The sequence below is a fragment of the Lontra canadensis genome, unplaced genomic scaffold, assembly GCF_010015895.1.
Source record: "Lontra canadensis isolate GAN:19392208 unplaced genomic scaffold, GSC_riverotter_1.0 scaffold2, whole genome shotgun sequence".
In the NCBI taxonomy this organism is placed as follows: domain Eukaryota; kingdom Metazoa; phylum Chordata; class Mammalia; order Carnivora; family Mustelidae; genus Lontra; species Lontra canadensis.
The window spans coordinates 22399485-22417685 of NW_022630996.1; the positions used below are offsets into that span (position 1 = coordinate 22399485).

Here is an 18201-nt window from a genome sequence, read left to right on the forward strand (position 1 = left end):
AGCTCTGAGCTCAGTGCCTAGTCTGCGTGAGATTCTCTCCTCCCTTTGCCAGTCATGCTCTCTCTTTCAAATACATAAATAAATAAAATACATTATTAAAGTTTCTGAATTTTGAAAAGGCAACTTAACTGCTTTCTCTAAGTAGAGGAGAGCTCTATTCAGTGAAGTGGGAATTCCTTTGCACTCTTTTTGTCAGTTTTCATGGCAGTCGTAGAATCCCCTCAAATGGTGATGGTTCTCCCTCACAGAGGAATGTGTGCACCAACAGTGGTCAGATGGCGGGTTCCTCAGCACTCCTCTGCTGAGAGCTGGTGTACAGCCTAATTTGAGCACAAACTGATAGAAGACATAAAACAGGTTTCTTTACTCTTCTCCATGATTCCAGAACATACTTTATTGCCAGAGTTAGAGTCATCTGATGGATTACTGCAGGTTCTTCTTGGTCTTTTGTGTCAGAAGTCTATCTTGGTATTATTTTGTACTTGCTGCCTTACATTCAGCTTAGTGACTTGTTTACCAAGATTGCTCTTAATCCTAACCCAGAACTCTCGGGTTCTCTTTCAGTCTTGATTTTACTTCTACCCAAATGAGAGTGTGTCTCATTGTCACTCTGGTCATGCAGCGACTGACTGCAGTCGACTGCAGAACTCCAATTTTCTTTTTTCCCCTAAAGAAATTTAAGGAGGGCTTCCATTATTAGGTTTTCTCAAAGATGTTGCTTGTATTTCATGGACTTTGTATTTGTTAGTATAGTTTAATTTGCCACACAATGTGCACAGAAGTAATCATAGATATGTGGACTATCATGAAGCATAAAACATCAAAACTTTATATGGGGACCGATTGAGTGATTTTTTTTTTTTTTAAGTGTGAAACTTCTTCCTTCGAAAAGGGAAGGTAATTTTGGAGGGATAGTCTACTATTATTACTTTAATACTTCCTGAATTTCTAGTTTAAAAACAAATTTAAAGACCTGTTACTCTGTACCCAATTTAAGTTAAGTCATCCAGTTAAAACTCAGACAACTTTATTGGGAGAAAATTTTGGAAACTTTGGGTTACTTGTGAGAGTTTAAAAAAAATGTTTCTTTCTATTCTGCGTATCAGAGTGGGACACGCTGACTCTGGTGTTTACATAAATTCTATCAGTGCAGCATGGAAAGAACAGTTTTTGTTTTTGCTTCTTTTTTTTTTTTTTTTCTTCTTTTAAACCAGGAGGGCAACAAAAAGCAGTAAGAAGGATCATAGGGCACCACGTTAGTGACAAATCACAGGGGTTGGTTCCAGAAAGGTTGTGAAAACTAGTTTCTCATTGCAGGAATTGGGTTGGGCCACTCCTCCCCCCCCTTCCCAAACACAAATATTTTCATATAATAAAAGCCTGTTTCCCTATGGTTATAACCGAGCCTCCCCTCCTCGGACACCACCATTTTAAAGGGGTTTACTGAGCGGAACTTCCCAAAGTCCGTAGGCTTTCTCTCTTTCTGGGCCGTGTCTTGTCGAGGTGAGGCGTCCCTTGGGGGCTCACGCCGGGTGAAGGGACAAGAAACACCCACTCGGACCCAGCCCGGGCAGCCAGCGGCCGGAGCATGCGCTGAGAGTTTGTGCAGCTGGCCCTGGCTGCCGCCGCTGCCTCGTCCGGACTTGGCGAGGACTTGGGAGGGACAGCGGCGCTGGGAGGTGGCTTAACAGAGACTTTCCAGCAACTGCTGCCCAGGACTTTTTTTTTTTTTTTTCTTCTTTTTTTTTTCTTTTTCCCAGGAGGCGGCGACGGCGGCGGCGGGGGGAGAGGAAGAGAAGGAAGCGTCTCCTGCTTGAGCCAATGCAGCCCTTCGGCTGCCCGGGAGGAGCGTCCCTGCCCCGATGAGCCCCCGCACTGCGTCCCCGACCGTCCCCCGGCGGGAGTGGGGCACGGAGCCCAGCGCCGACGGTGAGTGGCCGCACGTCTCGCGTCCTTCCAGCCGGCTGTCCCGCCAGCCCGCCTGCGGCTGTCCCCGGCGCTGTGTGCTAAACTACTTAGAGGCTGGCGGTGGGGCTCCCCGCCGCCGGCGCTTCCCCCCGCGCCCTGCCGGGGGCGCGCGGACGCGGACGCGGACGCGGTGGCGGGGCGGGGGGACCGCGCTCGGCTTTGTGCTGCTCTGGCGGCCGGGAGCGCGGGGTCGCGGCAGCGGCCGGGGCCGGGGGAGGGGGACGTGAGTGACTAACCCGGCGTCTGCACAGCTGCACCGGCCCTAATTCCCCGGCGCCCCTCCCCGCCCCCGCCCCGGGCTAATCCATCATTCCCGGCCGAAGCACCATTTCTCACGTTCTCCCAAAGAAACCCTAGTCGCGGGGCGGAATCCCAGCTCAGCGCCGCAGCCCCCCCCCCCCCCCCAGTGCCCAGTGTTCACACCCGAACTGCGGATGGGGAGGGGGATGCGGAGTTGGGGGACCCAGGAGCTGTCCTAACGAGAGGGACACTTGCACCCGCGGACTCGCCGGCGGCGCCTGTGACGTCTCCCGGGGATAGTGTGGTTTCCAACCTTGGGGACAGTTCTGAGCTGAGCTGTCCCCGAGGAGGGGCGTGGACTGAGGGAGGTTTTAAAGAGCGTCTCATCAGAATGCAGAGGACACCGCCGCGCGTCCCCTGAGAACGGGAGTTGACTGTGTGCCTTCATTCATCCGGGAGTCAGTCTTTTCTCTTCTCAGCAGGTGTTATCCGAAGCCAGTCTGGAACTTTAGGCGAGTTTAGGTTACAGTTACAACTTTAACAAATGATCTTCGACGAAGCGATGTCTCGAATGACCTAGGCTTCGGACCAGACTCGGGACCCGGCTGAGGGCGAGCAGAGGAGGGATGGGCTGGGGGTGCGGAGCGCGGAGATAAGTCCCCTGTTCTCTCTGCCCTTGCAGATCGCTGCTACTCGGCCGGTGGGAGTAGGATGTGGTGAAAGGATGGGGCTTCTCCCTTTCGGGGCTCACAATGGCCAGAGAAGATTCCGTGAAGTGCCTGCGCTGCCTTCTCTACGCCCTCAATCTGCTTTTTTGGGTAAGTCGAGCAGTTCCTCTGCACCAACAGGTGGGGACGGCTGGACTCGGTTTCCTACAGCCACCACTTAATGCGCCAAAGGGCATGGCTAAGCATTAATTAATTTCATAGGATCGCACCCTCTACTTTTCAGAGAAGTCAAGTTTGACCTTAAAATGCCTTTGATCCAGCTCAAGTGCCATTCGTAATTAGAAAAAAATAAATGGACGCCTGGATACTGGTGGCAGTAAAATTAGACTTGAAGTTAATCTAGGGATATAAATAAATGCACGTGCTTGTGCTTGTAGATAAGAAAATTATGCGGTACTACTTAGGGAACTGTTTGTTTTCAGGAATTTCAGATAACTGTCCAAGCCATAAATTGTTTCCTTACCTCATACTAGCCTATAAAATTTGGTTGGGGTAAGGAGTCCTACTCTGTTTTTGTAGGAATTCATACACAGGTATCCTATCGAAGGACCAGGTAAATTTTTCTAGGAGATTCCATACAGCCTGAAAAGGTGGTTTCATGCAACTATTTCTAAGTTGGCAAAGTTTTAAGGAATTTTGTGTATGCTTTTGGAAAATCCCATAACCATTTAAGGAAATAAAATACATAAAATTTAACAAGCTCATGGAAATCTTTATGCTGTATGAGCTAGTGATTTTCTATGCTTTGCGCCCAAGCATAAATTTCATTATATGTTATTAATAATCAAATTATTATTTATGAAACTTATGAGGAAAATATAAAAATTAAAACTGATGCTTCGAGAAGCTGTCCTACTTAAGCAGATCATTTTTTGCCAATTTTGTGTTCTATTAATAACTCATCATTTTCTAGTAGAAATATTAATGTGTGATTTATTTATGTGACTGACTGGCTAGCGTTTGCCAGCCTCTTTTCATAAGAGGTAACTGTGGTCTCTAGAGGATGATATTTTGGTTTGAATTAATTCCTATGGGTGCCTCCATTTTATTTTTTTTTATATATTTTTTAAAGATTTTATTTATTTATTTGTCAGAGACAGAGGGAGAGAGAGCGAGCGAGCACAGGCAGACAGAGAGGCAGGCAGAGGCAGAGGGAGAAGCAGGCTCCCTGCCGAGCAAGGAGCCCAATGTGGGACTCGATCCCAGGACGCTGGGATCATGACCTGAGCCACCCAGGCGTCCCGGGTGCCTCCATTTTAAAGTGACAAATTAAGGTTTACTTCAGTGAGTAATCTGAAAGATAACCTAAACTGGCATCATTTTTTTCCTCTACATGAAAATGAATAAGCATCAAATAGTTAAATTCACCACTTGGAAACGTAAAATCACTAATCAATCTTACTGCAGTTTTTAATTATAAATATGTACATTTTTCAATGGGTCATTCAATTATCTGCTTAGCCATAAGGTTAAGATTTTGAACTTTCTTTTTTTTTTAATGTATAATATCACTTGTATTTACTAGCTTTTCACTTTTCTGCTTTATGCTTTTTGATTCTAGAATCATCACATTTTTATAACTAAAAGGAGATTTAAAGATGACTTTGTTGAACTTCTTTCAACAAATTCATTGTGAATGAGAAAACTAAGTGTAGGTTAGTGGCTGGCCAGAGGTTAAATGGCCCAATGGTGACAGTATCAGGAGCGCCACTAAGTCTTCTTGCTCCTAGATAGTGCCTTTACATGGCTAATTACTGAATTCTCAATCTTGGAATTACTAGGATTTTTGTTGTTGCTGTCCAAAGAATGATGATTTGGATTTTCTTAATAATCTGTATTATGTGTTGGGGGAAAACCCAATTATTTAACAAATGTATTGCTCTTCTGAGTAATGAATTTGTTTAACAAAAATTTATTCCTTCAATTCCACCAGGGCTTGTTTTATCTTTGAAGAATGTAAAATGTTATGTCTTTGTTTTTATCCTGTACTTCAACTTTCTCACTTTCTATGTGCATGTTCTGATATATTTATTTATTAAGATCCCTTCCCCCTTTCTTCAGTTTTCTTCTGCCAACTTTCCCTCCAGTAAAATAATCCATGTTAATCGCATCGTATGGATGTCTCTGTATTTTCCTTTATTTCATACAAAGATGTATTTACTCATATCTGTCCACATATATGCATTCATGTACATTTATATGTACAGTCCCTATATATATATTTTTGTTGTTGTTGTTGTTGTTGTTAAATTGTTTTTCTCATTTAGTCATAGGAGTGGGATTGCTACATTGGAGCGTACCAGATATCAACAATAACAAAGTAGCTAATCTTTATATAGTTCTTACACTGACCAGACACATTTAATGCTTCAGTTTCCTAGTCTGTGAAAGAGGGATGAAAGTTTTTTAGAGTTGTTGGGAGGATTAGAGTTATAATATGCATAGTGCTTGAACAGTTGCATTTAACGATGCTCTCCGTGTGGTAGTAGTGACAGTAGATAGTAGTGTTTGCGGTCGTTACCACTCTTACTGCAGTAATGATGCTCAAGTAGATTATCAGGAAGTGGATTGCTTTGTCAAGGAATGCCTGTGTTAGTAACAGCAGTAATTGTTATTCTTGTGATTAATACCACTACCACTGCTACATTTCTCTGACCCAGAACTCCTGTCCTGGGAATCTGTTCCTTAGGAAGAACACAAATAACACTCCATTATATATGCACACAGATATTTGTTGTCATCTTGTTGGTGTACAAACACCTTTTAATTGTTGTCAATTGGAAAGGTTTAAAGTAATATTTCACTGTTACTTTGTTCCCTTCCCCCCCCACAGTTGAGCATCAACATAATTTTCTTTAGACCTATATATATTTCATGTATATTATTTCATTTCATGATTCATATTCATTAAATATTTCATATTTACCATATAGTATGCCTTACTGTTTGCCCATTGATTTCATTTATGTTGTTACTATACAATAGTTAAACAAAGTTTCATATGCTCTTTTTAATAGAATTTTTCTCTAGGATTTTAAATATTCTTTCATTTTCTCTATTATTTCAAAGCACCCACCTTTCTTGTTTCCATTAAGGTTTCTTTTTGCCTATGGACTTTAAGCTTATTTTATATGATTAAAAATATCTGTTGGGGTTTTTGTTGGAATTGTATGAAATGCACATCTAACTTTGGGAGAATTAGCATTATTCTTTCGGTGTTAAAACAATGTTTGCAGATGCTATATTTCCTTACTGAGTCAGATGTTGTTTTCAACCTTGTGCCAGGCGCATTCCTGGGCTTTCTTACACTACTCAAGCATCTAATTCTCATAACAGCTCCGGAAAATTGTTTGTTTGTTTTGGGGCGGGGGCGGTAAACAGAGGTTGCTCAGAGAAGTTCAGTAACTTGCTAGTAAGTACCAGAACAGAGACCCAAGGTTCAAATTTTTTCCTCCAAGGTTTGATAGAAGTTGTACTGCTGGACATGGTGGGGAATTTACTTGCGGTGGAGAGGCAGACACACTCCGTAGGAAGGGATTAGCTGTCCACCTCCTCATTCCAAGTCCGCTGGAGCTGCGCTTCTCAAACCAGTCACCTGGGCATCTTGTCAGAATGCAGATTCTGATTCAGGACCTCTGGGGTTGCGCCTGGAAGTCGGCTTTTCTAGCTCCTCTGTGATGCTGTTGGTCTGAGTGCCACGTGTTGCAGAACAAAGAACCCGTCCTTGCTTTGAGCTGTCACTGGAATCAGAAGCAGAATAAACCAGCATAGCATATAAGCCCAACTTCTTAAATAGACCTCACCTTCGGAGTATGCGAGGGATTGTTCTTGCCTCAAGTTTTGCAGAACCGAGAAGCCTGCCCTTATAACCTCTGCGATCAAAAGCTGTAGCCTTTTACTCCTCACTTGGCATTTTGAAATTCTTTTCTCCCTATCTATTTTCTATTATATTGCTACCATCTCCCTTTCTCTACCCAAAGGACGTTAGGGAAAAGAAAACTAAATCTTAACTGAAGACCTCTACAGTTTTATTTTGCTGTTCTGAGAGCTAAAACTTAAACAGAGTGGTTTTTCTTTTGAGAATGTTTTTAAATATGAGGCATGGACCTAAGAGGAAGCAAGTAGGTCACAAATGCACTGCTTTTTCTCCATTACTATGGATCCAGTCATCTCGATTTGCCCTCTGTTGAGTGGCTTTTCCATGTTTTGAAGAAGCTTGATCCCAGTACAGCTGAAGTGGAGTTGGCGCACAGATATTGGGCCCTCTGGGTTTCTCACGAGTGTTGTGGGTTTGTCATGGGAGAAGTCACTGGGGATGCCCTGCACGTGAGAAAACCACCCCGAGAACTCTTTTGAAACCATGATTCACATTCTGGCCACAAAGAAGCAAGGAAATGAGTTATTTTTACTTCAAACTTATCCCACTTTTACTGTTTAAATGGCATATTATTTAAGTTAATAAAAGCTTTCCTCCATTTAAAGACCGCTTCTGTGGCTTTATAATATGAACCCTTGCCATTCATAGATGGCAATTTTCTGCTGTTACAAATATGGATAAATACAGTTGTTTTTGGAAGTTCCTGCCATTGATGAACACTTAACATTTATCAAATATGTTTATTATTTTCTAAAAATATAATATCCCATCTTTAGTTTTTAAGTCCTATAAGAGCCATTGCTTTTCACCACCATTACTAAAGATAGTAGCAATAGAGATACCTTCTCTAACGAAAACCTGAAAAATGGACAGGGACTCTAGTTCACATTTGGGGTTATATGCAGGGTAAATGCCACAGAAGAAGGTCAATGTTATGTTTCTTTTTCCTTGGCCATAGGTAGTGAACCTTAGTTGTTTGGCTCATGGCAGACCCTAAAGAGATTCTTGGCAAGAGGACATTTGTGTCCACGTGGCATTTATTTAGTTATATAAAAATACAACTTTTTAAAATTAATGCCCCTAACTTTATACTCTGAAAGTCATTGATGTTTTCTTTAATTCTAAGGGATAGGGGAGAGCCTTCCAACAAATGTTAGTTTTTTTTTTTTTTAAGATTTTTTTATTTTATTGAGAGAGAGAGAGAGCACACACAGGAGCGGGAGGGGCAGAGGGAGAAGGAGAGAGAATCTCAAGCAGACTCTGCGCTGGGCACAGAGCCCGATGCAGGGGTCAATCCCACGACCCTGAGATCATGATCTGAGTGAAACCAAGAGTAGGATGCTCAACCAACTGCCACTCAGGCACCCCAAATGTTACTGATTTTTCAAAATAAACTTTATATAAAGTTTAGTCTTGGGGCAAAGCTGTTACCTGCTTTTTATATAGTGTGGCCCCTGCTGAGCAAAGATAAGCCATCACATGGTTCATAAGGACCAACCTTTGAAGAAGGGCATGGGGGATTCTTTGGGTCATGTCCCTACTGCAGATCCGAGGGATACTGACATTGGGCTGCCAGCCTCCAAATAATTGAGAATTGATTTACCTTTATATTTCAATAAATCACAACTTGAATCCCCCCACCCCTTTTTTTAAGACAAAAAGAAATTTTAAAAGTGCCTAGTCCAGTTCTCCATTTTCAGGATGAGCAAAGGTTCCAGAAGTTTGATTTACTTGTCCAGGTTCTCTGTAGAGATCGAACTGTAACTAAGTTCCCCATCTCTCTTCTGCATTCTGCTCTTTGCTACCAGATTCGACATAGAAAGGAAAATTCAGGTAGGTGGTTTTAAACATCTATCAGCCTAGAATAGAAATTACTGGTGTCACTGTTACCTTATATGAGACTCTATGTTATGGATGGCAGACAGTTGAAGGACTTAAAATTCTCTTTTGTAACTATGCCATTGCTATTCGGTGGAAACTATAGACGTACACTTCACAATACATTTAGAGAATGTGCACACACATAAAATTCTGATTTAGAAAACAACTTGATGCAATCTTTATTTTTACATAATTAGATTTGAGCAAAACCAGAATATATTTCCAACACAGCAAATTTCATATGTATAAATATTTGTCGAGAGCTAACATTTTCTAAATGTTTTGCAAGACAGAATGTGGCAAATGTCCTGCTAAGTAGTATATTAAATATATTTCTCTAAAGCAATATTTGTGTTATTTTCTAAACATTTCCTTGAACTACAAACAATATTTTACAATGCTGGAGAAAATGTAATAAGGAGTTATATGCTTAGTTACATATGATAACCAAGGTGTTCCTAATCATTTAATCATGATGAATGACGAAGAATTATTTTATTTTAATTTGGAAATTAGTAGAAAATACCATTATTAATAAGGAGTCCTGAATGGCTTGCATAATTTGTGCTTCTAGATTCAACAGCATCAAGATTAGTATTGAAGTGACCTCCTTTCATTTTAGCATAGTTTCTTGGTATAGCATGCCTTCTGTATGTTATGGCTCTGATATTCTCAACGCCGGTGAGTAACATCACTCCTTGAGAATGAAACTGTTCTCAGACATTTAATGTAGCTGGAAATAATGTCATAATAAAAAACAGTTTAGTCTCAGAGTTGCTTGTTTGCCATAAGATAAGGCTTTGGATTGATATTATTTATTTTGACTAATGTTCTAGGCACGGCTGCCATGCTTGGGTAACTACTGTGCAAAAGAACAGTAGAGTCAAGTAGAAGTTTGTAGTTTAAAGGACACTCGAGAACACTTAAACCAGCTTCTGACCTGATATATAAATCTTCAGTCTTGTAATTCAGCAAGCATCTCTCTCCTGGAAAACTTCCAGTGGTACAAAGCTTAGCTCTTCTTAAAGCATCTCCTAATTTTGCTAATGTTCTCCTCTAGCAAGTTGAAATGATTTCTCTTTATTATCATTATTTTCTCATTCATTCATCGACTATCTCTTGGACCTCACTGCTGGGCCTGGTACTCTGCTTGGTGATGGGGCTGTAAGCAGCGGTCTGTGGAGTGAGATGGGTGGGTGAAAACAGAAAGCACTCAATAATTGCTCTGTGAAGTCTGTCCTAGAGCACTGGCTGTGGGGAAGGAGGAAGTAGGGAGAAGATCTTTACATGCTGGCTATTTGAGCTGGTCTTGATGGGTAGGGTTGCTCTACTCTGCTCCTGAGGATGGAAAGGCTGGGACAGGGTGCATCTCAGACAGAGGGAACTGCACGGGGAAAGACACAGGGGCTTGGGGAGATCTGCGTGGTGCATGTTGGAGAAGCACGAACAGCTTTTTGTCATCTGAGTAGAGAATGCATGTGGGAAGGAGCTGGCAGCGAGCAGATTGAAGAGACAGTTTCAAGGTGATTGAAAAGGGCCTCTGTGCCCTGCCAAAGCATTTAAATTTGAGTCTCTAGGAGAGAGTTGGGGGTAGTGGAAGTGAGAGCCAAGAAGGTGCCCGAGGGGCAGCGAGGAGAGCTGGATAAGCAGAACTCCATCTGTGTTTCCTGAAGCTACTGAAGGGCAAATTTGATGTGGAATCTGTGAGCCGGAGAGTTCATCAGAAAGTGATTGTAATTACCTGGCAAGAGACTGAGGGCCTGAACTAGCCAGAAGTGGCAGGAAGCAGGGAGGAATTCACCAGCCCTGGTGGGGGAACAATCTGTAGGACGTGAAAGTAATTAGATGTAGGACTGAGGAAGAGGGAGAGGTTCAGGCTGTCTGCCAGGTTGCCAGTTTCTGTGATTGAAGCGTTGATTACACCATTTACTGAGATAGGAAACACAATGGGAGGGACCCAGAGGTTTTGAGAGGAATGGAAATGAGTTCAGTTTCAGAGATGTCAAAACTGAGAAGGGCCATGCAAGTCCAATAGGTAGCTGTATCACAGAGCTTTATCCCTGATCCATTTGCTAGACCTTTAGATAGCTGAAGATTCCATTTCTGAACTGATTTAGGAGTCGTCTCTTAAGCTGACTGAGAAAGATTAAGAGAAACCCCTGAGGTCAAAGTGACTTGAGGTAGTAGTAGGTAATAAACAGAAGAATCCTACTCCTTTCATCATATAAATCCTCTGTGAAGTTGGGCTTATTATCATAGCAGTTTGTATGTGAGGAAACAAGCCTCGGAGAGATTCATTGATACCCAAAGTCATAGAGCTAAAAAGGGGCGGGCGTGGAATTCCAACCAAGGCTTTTGGATTTGGTGGTTTCTTATAATCATTATGGCCAAGCCCATAAATGGCCTCCAACACTGTATTATCTGGTCCCTGCTTGGCTTTTCATTCTTACCACATGCCAGTTTCCCTTCCTTGAGCAAGTCATGCTGTCTTCCACCCTGGGATCTTTGCTTTTCTTTCCAACTGAATGTACTTTTTCAATCACTCTTTCCCTAATGAACTTGATAATTAACCCTCAGATCTTCGTCTCTGAGAGATGTCCCTTTGACTCCATGAAATAGGTCAGGCATCACACAAAGGAGGCTTAGAGCAACTTCTATTATTCCTTCCCAGGGCTTACTACAGTTTGCAGTTACACATTTACATCTTTGATGGGTTGGCTAATGTGTGTCCTTTTAGTAAATTTCACCATAGCCTAGAGATGGTGCCGGTTACTGCTGTACTGTTATCCATGTATCTCCAGCACATCATGAGGGACCTGGCCGAGAGCAGTTGATCAATATATATTTTTTGAATGGAAGAACTACTTCAAAATCCATGCACTTAACCATTCTATGCTGCCAGAAATGTTTTGGAATATACCACATGGAAGAATTATACATTTTTTGTTATAAATGGAAGAACAGTGTATAAATGACCACTGATAACAGACTATGCCAAAATAAAGAATCTGTTAATTTTTTTATACCTTAGAACTATGGTATTGAAAATTAGCTAAACAGCCTATAAGAAATTAGAGGATGGAGAAACCAAAATGAGTTATTATGTTAAAGAATGATAAAGAAAGGAATTATTTATAATTGTGCAAGAATTTGAAGTAATTAGGGACACCTGGGTGGTTCAGTCGGTTGGGTCTGCCTTTGGCTCAGGTCATGATCCCAAGGTCCTGGGATGGAGGTCCATATTGGGCTCCCTGCTCAGTGGGGAGCCTGCTTCTCCCTCTCCCACTCTGCCTGCTTCTGTTCCCTCTTTTGCTGTATCTCTCTGTCAAATAAATAAATACAATCTTTTTTTTTTAAACTATTAAAAAATAAAAAAAGAATTTGAGGTAATTACATAAAATAGCACATTAATAGGTTTTCCTGTCCCCCCATGAAACTTACAAGGTATTTAAAGGTCCACATACAGCCAAGTAGAGGGAGAACACATAGGTTCAGATTTAGTCGTGTGGTCCAGGTACCCTGCTAGCCCTGTGCATTTTAATAGGTTCTATTATTATTAAGTATAGAGAAGCCAACAGATCAGATGACTGCCATTGAAAAGATAGTTTATTATACTCACAGATCGTGTGTGTAAGACAGTACATGTCTCATCACAAGGGCTGAGAGGGAAGCATTGGGGTCCATCTCAAGACCAAAAGAGAGGGACTGGCCTTGTACTTTTACTGTGGTTACATCAACAAGGAACAGGCCAACATTATATGTTAATAAACAAACAAACAAACAAACAAACAAAAACAAGGAACAGGCCAGACAAAGTAAGTAGGTTTGGGATTGTCTAGTTTCAATACTTTCAGCAGCCTCTGGAGTACAGGGGCTCTCCTCGATTGTCTGGCACCTAGACCTTGGGGTGATTACAGCAGTTGTAGAGTGGCCCAGAGGGAGAGCCCGCAATAACAGAGGTGGTTGGGGTGTGGGGTCTGGATTGGTTGGTTTGTATTGGAAAATGAGAAGTGAGAATCTGGGAGAAAGACTCCTCCCAAGGGTGGTAGAGGGCGGGCAGCCAAGGTAGGGTGGCTCAGGTACGTTATCAGTTTGTTCAGACCAAGGTGTGTCCAGCCCAAGTATACAGAACAGATGGCAAAGCATCAAATTCACAGAAGCTAGAAGCATGCTTGATAAACTGCGGTTGACCCACTGCGTAACTTTTATTAAGTTTATCTTCTGTTTCTATCCCATCAGAAGTGAGGATAGTAATAACTGCCCTTATTCTTCTCTGAACCGTGGTCCCAGGATCCTTACTCTGTTTTAGGCCATTGACCCCTGAGACTCTGTTCACCAAAGAATATAGTTAAGACATTCAGACTTAGCCTGGTCTCCACAGACTACCCCCATTCTATCCCTCCCCTGTTCAAAAAAGAACCCTGCATGCTGTGCAGGCTAGTTTCCTCCCTGTGGAAATTAATATGCTCATTTCTAAATGTGGAAGGGACTTAGTGACTAAGCCTAAAGCTCCAAAGACCAAAGGCTTGGATTTGAATCTCTGCTCTGCCATTTAGAGTCTATAAGACCTTGAACAGATCGCTTCATTTTTCTGTGCTGCATCGTACTATTTATAGTCTGTAATTATCTGCCTTATCTGTTTATTCCTTGTGTCCCACAAGAAGCTTCACAAAGGCTGAGATCTAGCATCTCTTATTTATTGTTGGGTCTCCAAATCTAGTACAGACAATTTCAAGGCAGACAGTATGTATTGAGTAAATATTTGCCACTGGATGAAGAATGAGCGGATTCACTAGCTGATTTTCCAAGCAGGTAGCCATATTTCACTGTACAAGAGGTCACAGAGATCTGCCTGTTCTGTTTGCCTTGGAGCCTTTATCCAGAAAGCGTTTTCACGAGCATGGTTTGAGTCAGTATAGACCCATTCCTGTCTTGTATATTCATATTTCTGTATTTAAAAGCAAAATCTATAATGCATAATGGTAATTGATGTTCATTGAAATGCCAGAAATGAAAAACCAAATTCAAGTCAAATTAAATTCTTAAGATAAGGATAAGGCACACATTAGAAAAATTTCCATCTAAATAGGAAAGACCTTCAGTATTTAGGGGTTAACCTTCAACTTTTTGAAAAGCTTCCCAGGAGACTCATTTAGAATGTGCTCTACATTGTTGCTTTTTTCAAAAAAAAAGTGTGTGTGTGTTTTTTTTTTTTTTTTTAAGTATGGAAAATTTAAAACATATACGTAAGGATCCTTTAAAAAAAAATCTTCATATCATTGTCTTATCTAAAACAACAACTTCTTAACATTTTCAAGTACCCAGTCATGTGAAAACATCCTCTGTCATATAAAGGTCTCTCTGCGGCTGTTTTGTTTGAATTGGGAGCTAAACCAGGTCAACATACTGCATTTGGGTAATCTCTTAAATTTCTTTTAATTTATAATAGTTTCTCCTTCCCTCTTTTTTCCCACATGGCCAGTTTTTTAAATTAAAGAAACCAGATCATTTGTCTTGTGATTATTTTTCATATTCTTGATTTTGCTCATTGCATCCCCACAGTGGCCTTTAAAAAGTTTCAATCTTTTCCCTATATTTCCCATAAACTGATAATTAGAGCTGGAGGCTTGGGTAGATGCAGGTTTGACTTTTTGGTAAAAATACTTCAATTTGGTAAAAATACTTCAAATACTTCTGATTGTCTCACTTTTGTGGGGGAAGGCACATTATCTCTTCTTGTAATACTAAAACTAATCAGTGGGGGCCGGTATTTTACTTCAGCCTGATCTCCCTGTTCTAGAAGTTATGCAGTTTTATGCATATTTCACATTATGCAGTTCTCAGCCCTGACTACACATTAGAACATCTGCGGAGCCTTACACATTTCTCATGCCTTTGCCCTACTTCCAAGAATTCATCCAGGGTGGTTCTGGGCTCATAAAGAGTGGTTCTTGTTGTTTTTTTTTTGTTTTGTTTTTTGTTTTTTTTTAAGAAGACCTAGGTGACTTTGATGCACAGGCAGGACGGAGAACAACTTACTTAATAACTTGGGTAGTCATTGAGGATCTTTGCCTAGAGATCCATTATTTCAATAAGGGTTGTAAATAGTAATATTCTTTTAATGCTTTCTGCGTGTATTAGCAGAAATTCTACAAAAACTTTCATGAAGTCTTTGGTTCTTTCTTTAGTTTGTATAGGAAATGTAGGATAAAAATTGGATTCTTACCAGTTTTCTGAATATTGAGTTGAATGTCCACCATCCTACAAAGGTGACCAGTGAGTTTTAAGTATTATTATCCATTCACAGATTTTAGCATAATTGATATTTCAAATCATTGCATTTATTATTATTATTACTGTTATTTTGATGCCCAAACTGTTTGACCTTTATCCAATGGTAACTCTTTCAAGTTCTCTGGTGACTTTCTTGGCAACAACAATAGTACGGATTTGATGGCTTCCTTGCTATTTATATGACGTGTTTTAGGCTCATCTTGTACATCTAATAATTTAGTCATTTTGTGGCCTCTTCATCTTGTACAATTCCTGTCTTGAACCTAGAATCAGGCATTCAATTGTCGAGCTATCTGTGTCCTCCTCCGGTGACATTCTATTTAGTGACTATGACAGGATTACAAAATGAAATGACAGATATTTATAACAATAGTGAATTTCTAAACAGTAATTGGAAAAAAGCATAATGATCATGTAAGAAAAAAATCCTTAATTGCTTGAATGATTAATCCTGCAGAGAATGTTGCATAAATCCTTGATCACCAATTGGTATTTTTTTTCTTTCCAGTTAATGTCCATCAGTGTGCTGGCAGTTTCTGCTTGGATAAGGGACTACCTCAATAATGTTCTGACGTTAACTGCAGAAACAAGGTAGGCTTCATAATCAATGATTGCTTTCTTTCATCAGGTTTCCTTAGACCCTAGTTTCTAAGTCATTTTGCCCTCAGCTGTTTAGATGATAATGCTCTCCCATGATCAATAACCTTTGTTACAGACACTTGCGTTTTCTAGCATTCTCTTTAAGGTACAACACTTGTCCTAGAAAACATTTCTGGGTATGGTGGCGCCAGTTGCCTGGCCTCTGGACAGTGTGGCAGCCACATCATGTTTGTACGTAAAGGACAGCATAGCTACTTTTCTGCAAGAAAACTACAGCCAACCTTCTTTCCTTTATCCCCCTCAGCTAAGGAAAAACCAAACTCAACATTGCCATTTTCCTCTCAAATTTCAAAAGGTTAATCCACTAATATCACAAGGGGCAAATCACTTAACTTCTCCCAGCCTCCATTTCCTCATAACTGAATGCGGACTCCACATATATGGCTCTAAAGCGTCTGGCGAATGGACTGAGGTACATGTTTGTAAAGTCCTTAACAGGGGAGCTAAGCACACAGTAATGGCTGATTTTTGTTAGAGTACTCTTACTAGTATGATTCTAGTTAATGATTTTTTCATGGTTGTCCAGCAGAAATCACCTCCCTTCCTCTTTCTTTTAATAGAGACCAATTTCCTTTGACACAGCAGTCTTTTGCATTTTGGGGGAGGATCCGTGGTTTTGGGGGAGGGCCCAGAAGAGGCGCTGGCCAGGTCAGAGAAGAGGAGAGAGACTCTTCTCAGCTGGGATACAGTGGGGCCTGTTTCTCCCCCACTCCCCAGGCTAAAGCTTCAGAGCTGCTAGTAGCTGGGCTTCTTACTGGGGACCCCGTCTTATAAGATATTTTACATGAGTTGAGGTAGAAATGCTACCACTTGTATAAAAAAACTAAACGAAATGAAACAAAAACAAGACAAGCAAGCAAATCAGTGATAGCGCAGTGGTTTTGAAAATAGCTACACAGTCGTCAGCTTTGAGGCAGGACGATTTAAAGGATTATGAACATGAATCTCAGTTGTGTCTTGTACTGTGTCGTAGGTGCATTTCGGTTATATTTTATGTGTAATGTGACATCACTGTTCTTCTTTCAGGGTAGAGGAGGCTGTCATCTTGACTTATTTTCCTGTCGTTCACCCAGTCATGATTGCTGTTTGCTGCTTCCTTATCATCGTGGGGATGTTAGGATACTGTGGAACCGTGAAAAGAAATCTGTTGCTTCTTGCATGGGTATGGTGTTTACATCTTCTCTCTATTATGGGTGAAAAGACCAACCAGTCCTGTATTATTTTTTCATCAGTGCACAGGATTACGTGCTTAGGGAACCGTGATAACAGTTCTCTAATCTGTGGTAATTGTTCAACATCCTGTGAGAAGGGAAGCGTTCTTTCCATGAGAGATGATTTCAGCACACGTATTTGTTGTACTCAAATGATGAGGTATGGAAATGTGCACGCTATTTAATTATTTCACTCAGGCTATGTGTTGATATTTTCATTTGAAAGTATGAGTTGTTTCCTTGTGTCATGGACCTTATTACCACCCGGACAGGCCCCTCGGGACTAGAACAAAGGAGTGATGACAGAACACTTCGTTCTCTCTCTCTCTTCTTTTTGTAAACAAACCTGCCATAAAAACCTATGTGGAAATTCAGGTGGTGAACTAAGGATAGATATCAAAATCCCAGCACTGCGTTTACATAGATTAGCGGGTAAATGGGAGTCTTGGTTTTCCATAATCATAGTGGGTTTTGTTGTGTTTGTTTTGATTCTGAAAGAGTTGGACCAGATTGCTTCTTAAATTCCCTTCAGCACTCAAATTCTATGATACTAAAATTTATGATTCAACTTCTAATTCAAAAATTAGGAAACTCTCTTTTAACGTTAAAAATTTGAGTTAATTTAAATTACAGCTCGTATATGTGTGTGTGTGCATGCGCACATGCACGCGCATGTGTGTGCGTGCGTGTGTGTGTGTATATATATATATGAGCACAATGAGTGTATAAAATACTGCATGTTCATGGCACCAGATAGAAAAGCTGCTACCATGTAATAATCACAGATATCTCAGGTTCTGGAAGAATTAGTTCATTGGATATATTCCTTTCTTTTCAATAGTTCTCAGTGCTAGCTGTGCATTAAATTCTTATAGGGAATGTAAATGAACATTTTAATGGGGTGCTAATATGCTGGATATCTGAGCAGAAAAAAAAATCCTGATTTGTAGCCTTTGAAGATTTCCATGGGCTAAATATATGAAGCAGGGTTGGTTTCCAGCCAGCAACGTGGTATCACTGAATGCACAGCTGGGGAGAGATGGGCACAAATCGGCTCTCTCAGGGGTCAGCTCCTGCACGCCAGGGCTTGACTGGCTCCCATCCCAAGCCAATTACAACAGAATCTCAGTGTGAAGCTGAACTAAAACTTTGAATTTCACAGAAACAACCTGTGTGAATATATTAGTTGGCTTTTTGGAGGCTAAGTCTTGGCTTCATGGACTCTTTAGGTCCATAACTGGGAGACAGAGAGTGCTGTAGAAAATAAACCACACTCAGGGAGGGGAGCGTGCCCATGACCTTACATTTCTCTATTTTGGTATACAGGGAGGAGCATGCCAGA

The 18201-nt window shown here is 41.1% G+C and overlaps 1 protein-coding gene across 3 annotated transcripts in view; it reads left to right on the top strand.

Annotated features, from left to right (window-relative positions):
- Window positions 1-1761: 1761 nt before the first annotated feature.
- The window catches only part of TSPAN12 (tetraspanin 12), a 63319-nt gene continuing 46879 nt past the window's right edge, over window positions 1762-18201 (top strand). Inside the window, exons 1-4 of one of the 3 annotated variants that reach the window (XM_032870619.1) lie at window positions 1762-1929; window positions 2891-3026; window positions 15497-15579; window positions 16675-16810. In XM_032870619.1, the coding sequence (XP_032726510.1) occupies window positions 2961-3026; window positions 15497-15579; window positions 16675-16810 (285 nt within the window). In that variant the 5' untranslated portion in view covers window positions 1762-1929; window positions 2891-2960. Of the gene's footprint in view, window positions 1930-2485; window positions 2721-2890; window positions 3027-15496; window positions 15580-16674; window positions 16811-18201 lie in introns of those variants that run through there. The other 2 variants (XM_032870611.1, XM_032870628.1) reach the window with 2 other exon arrangements.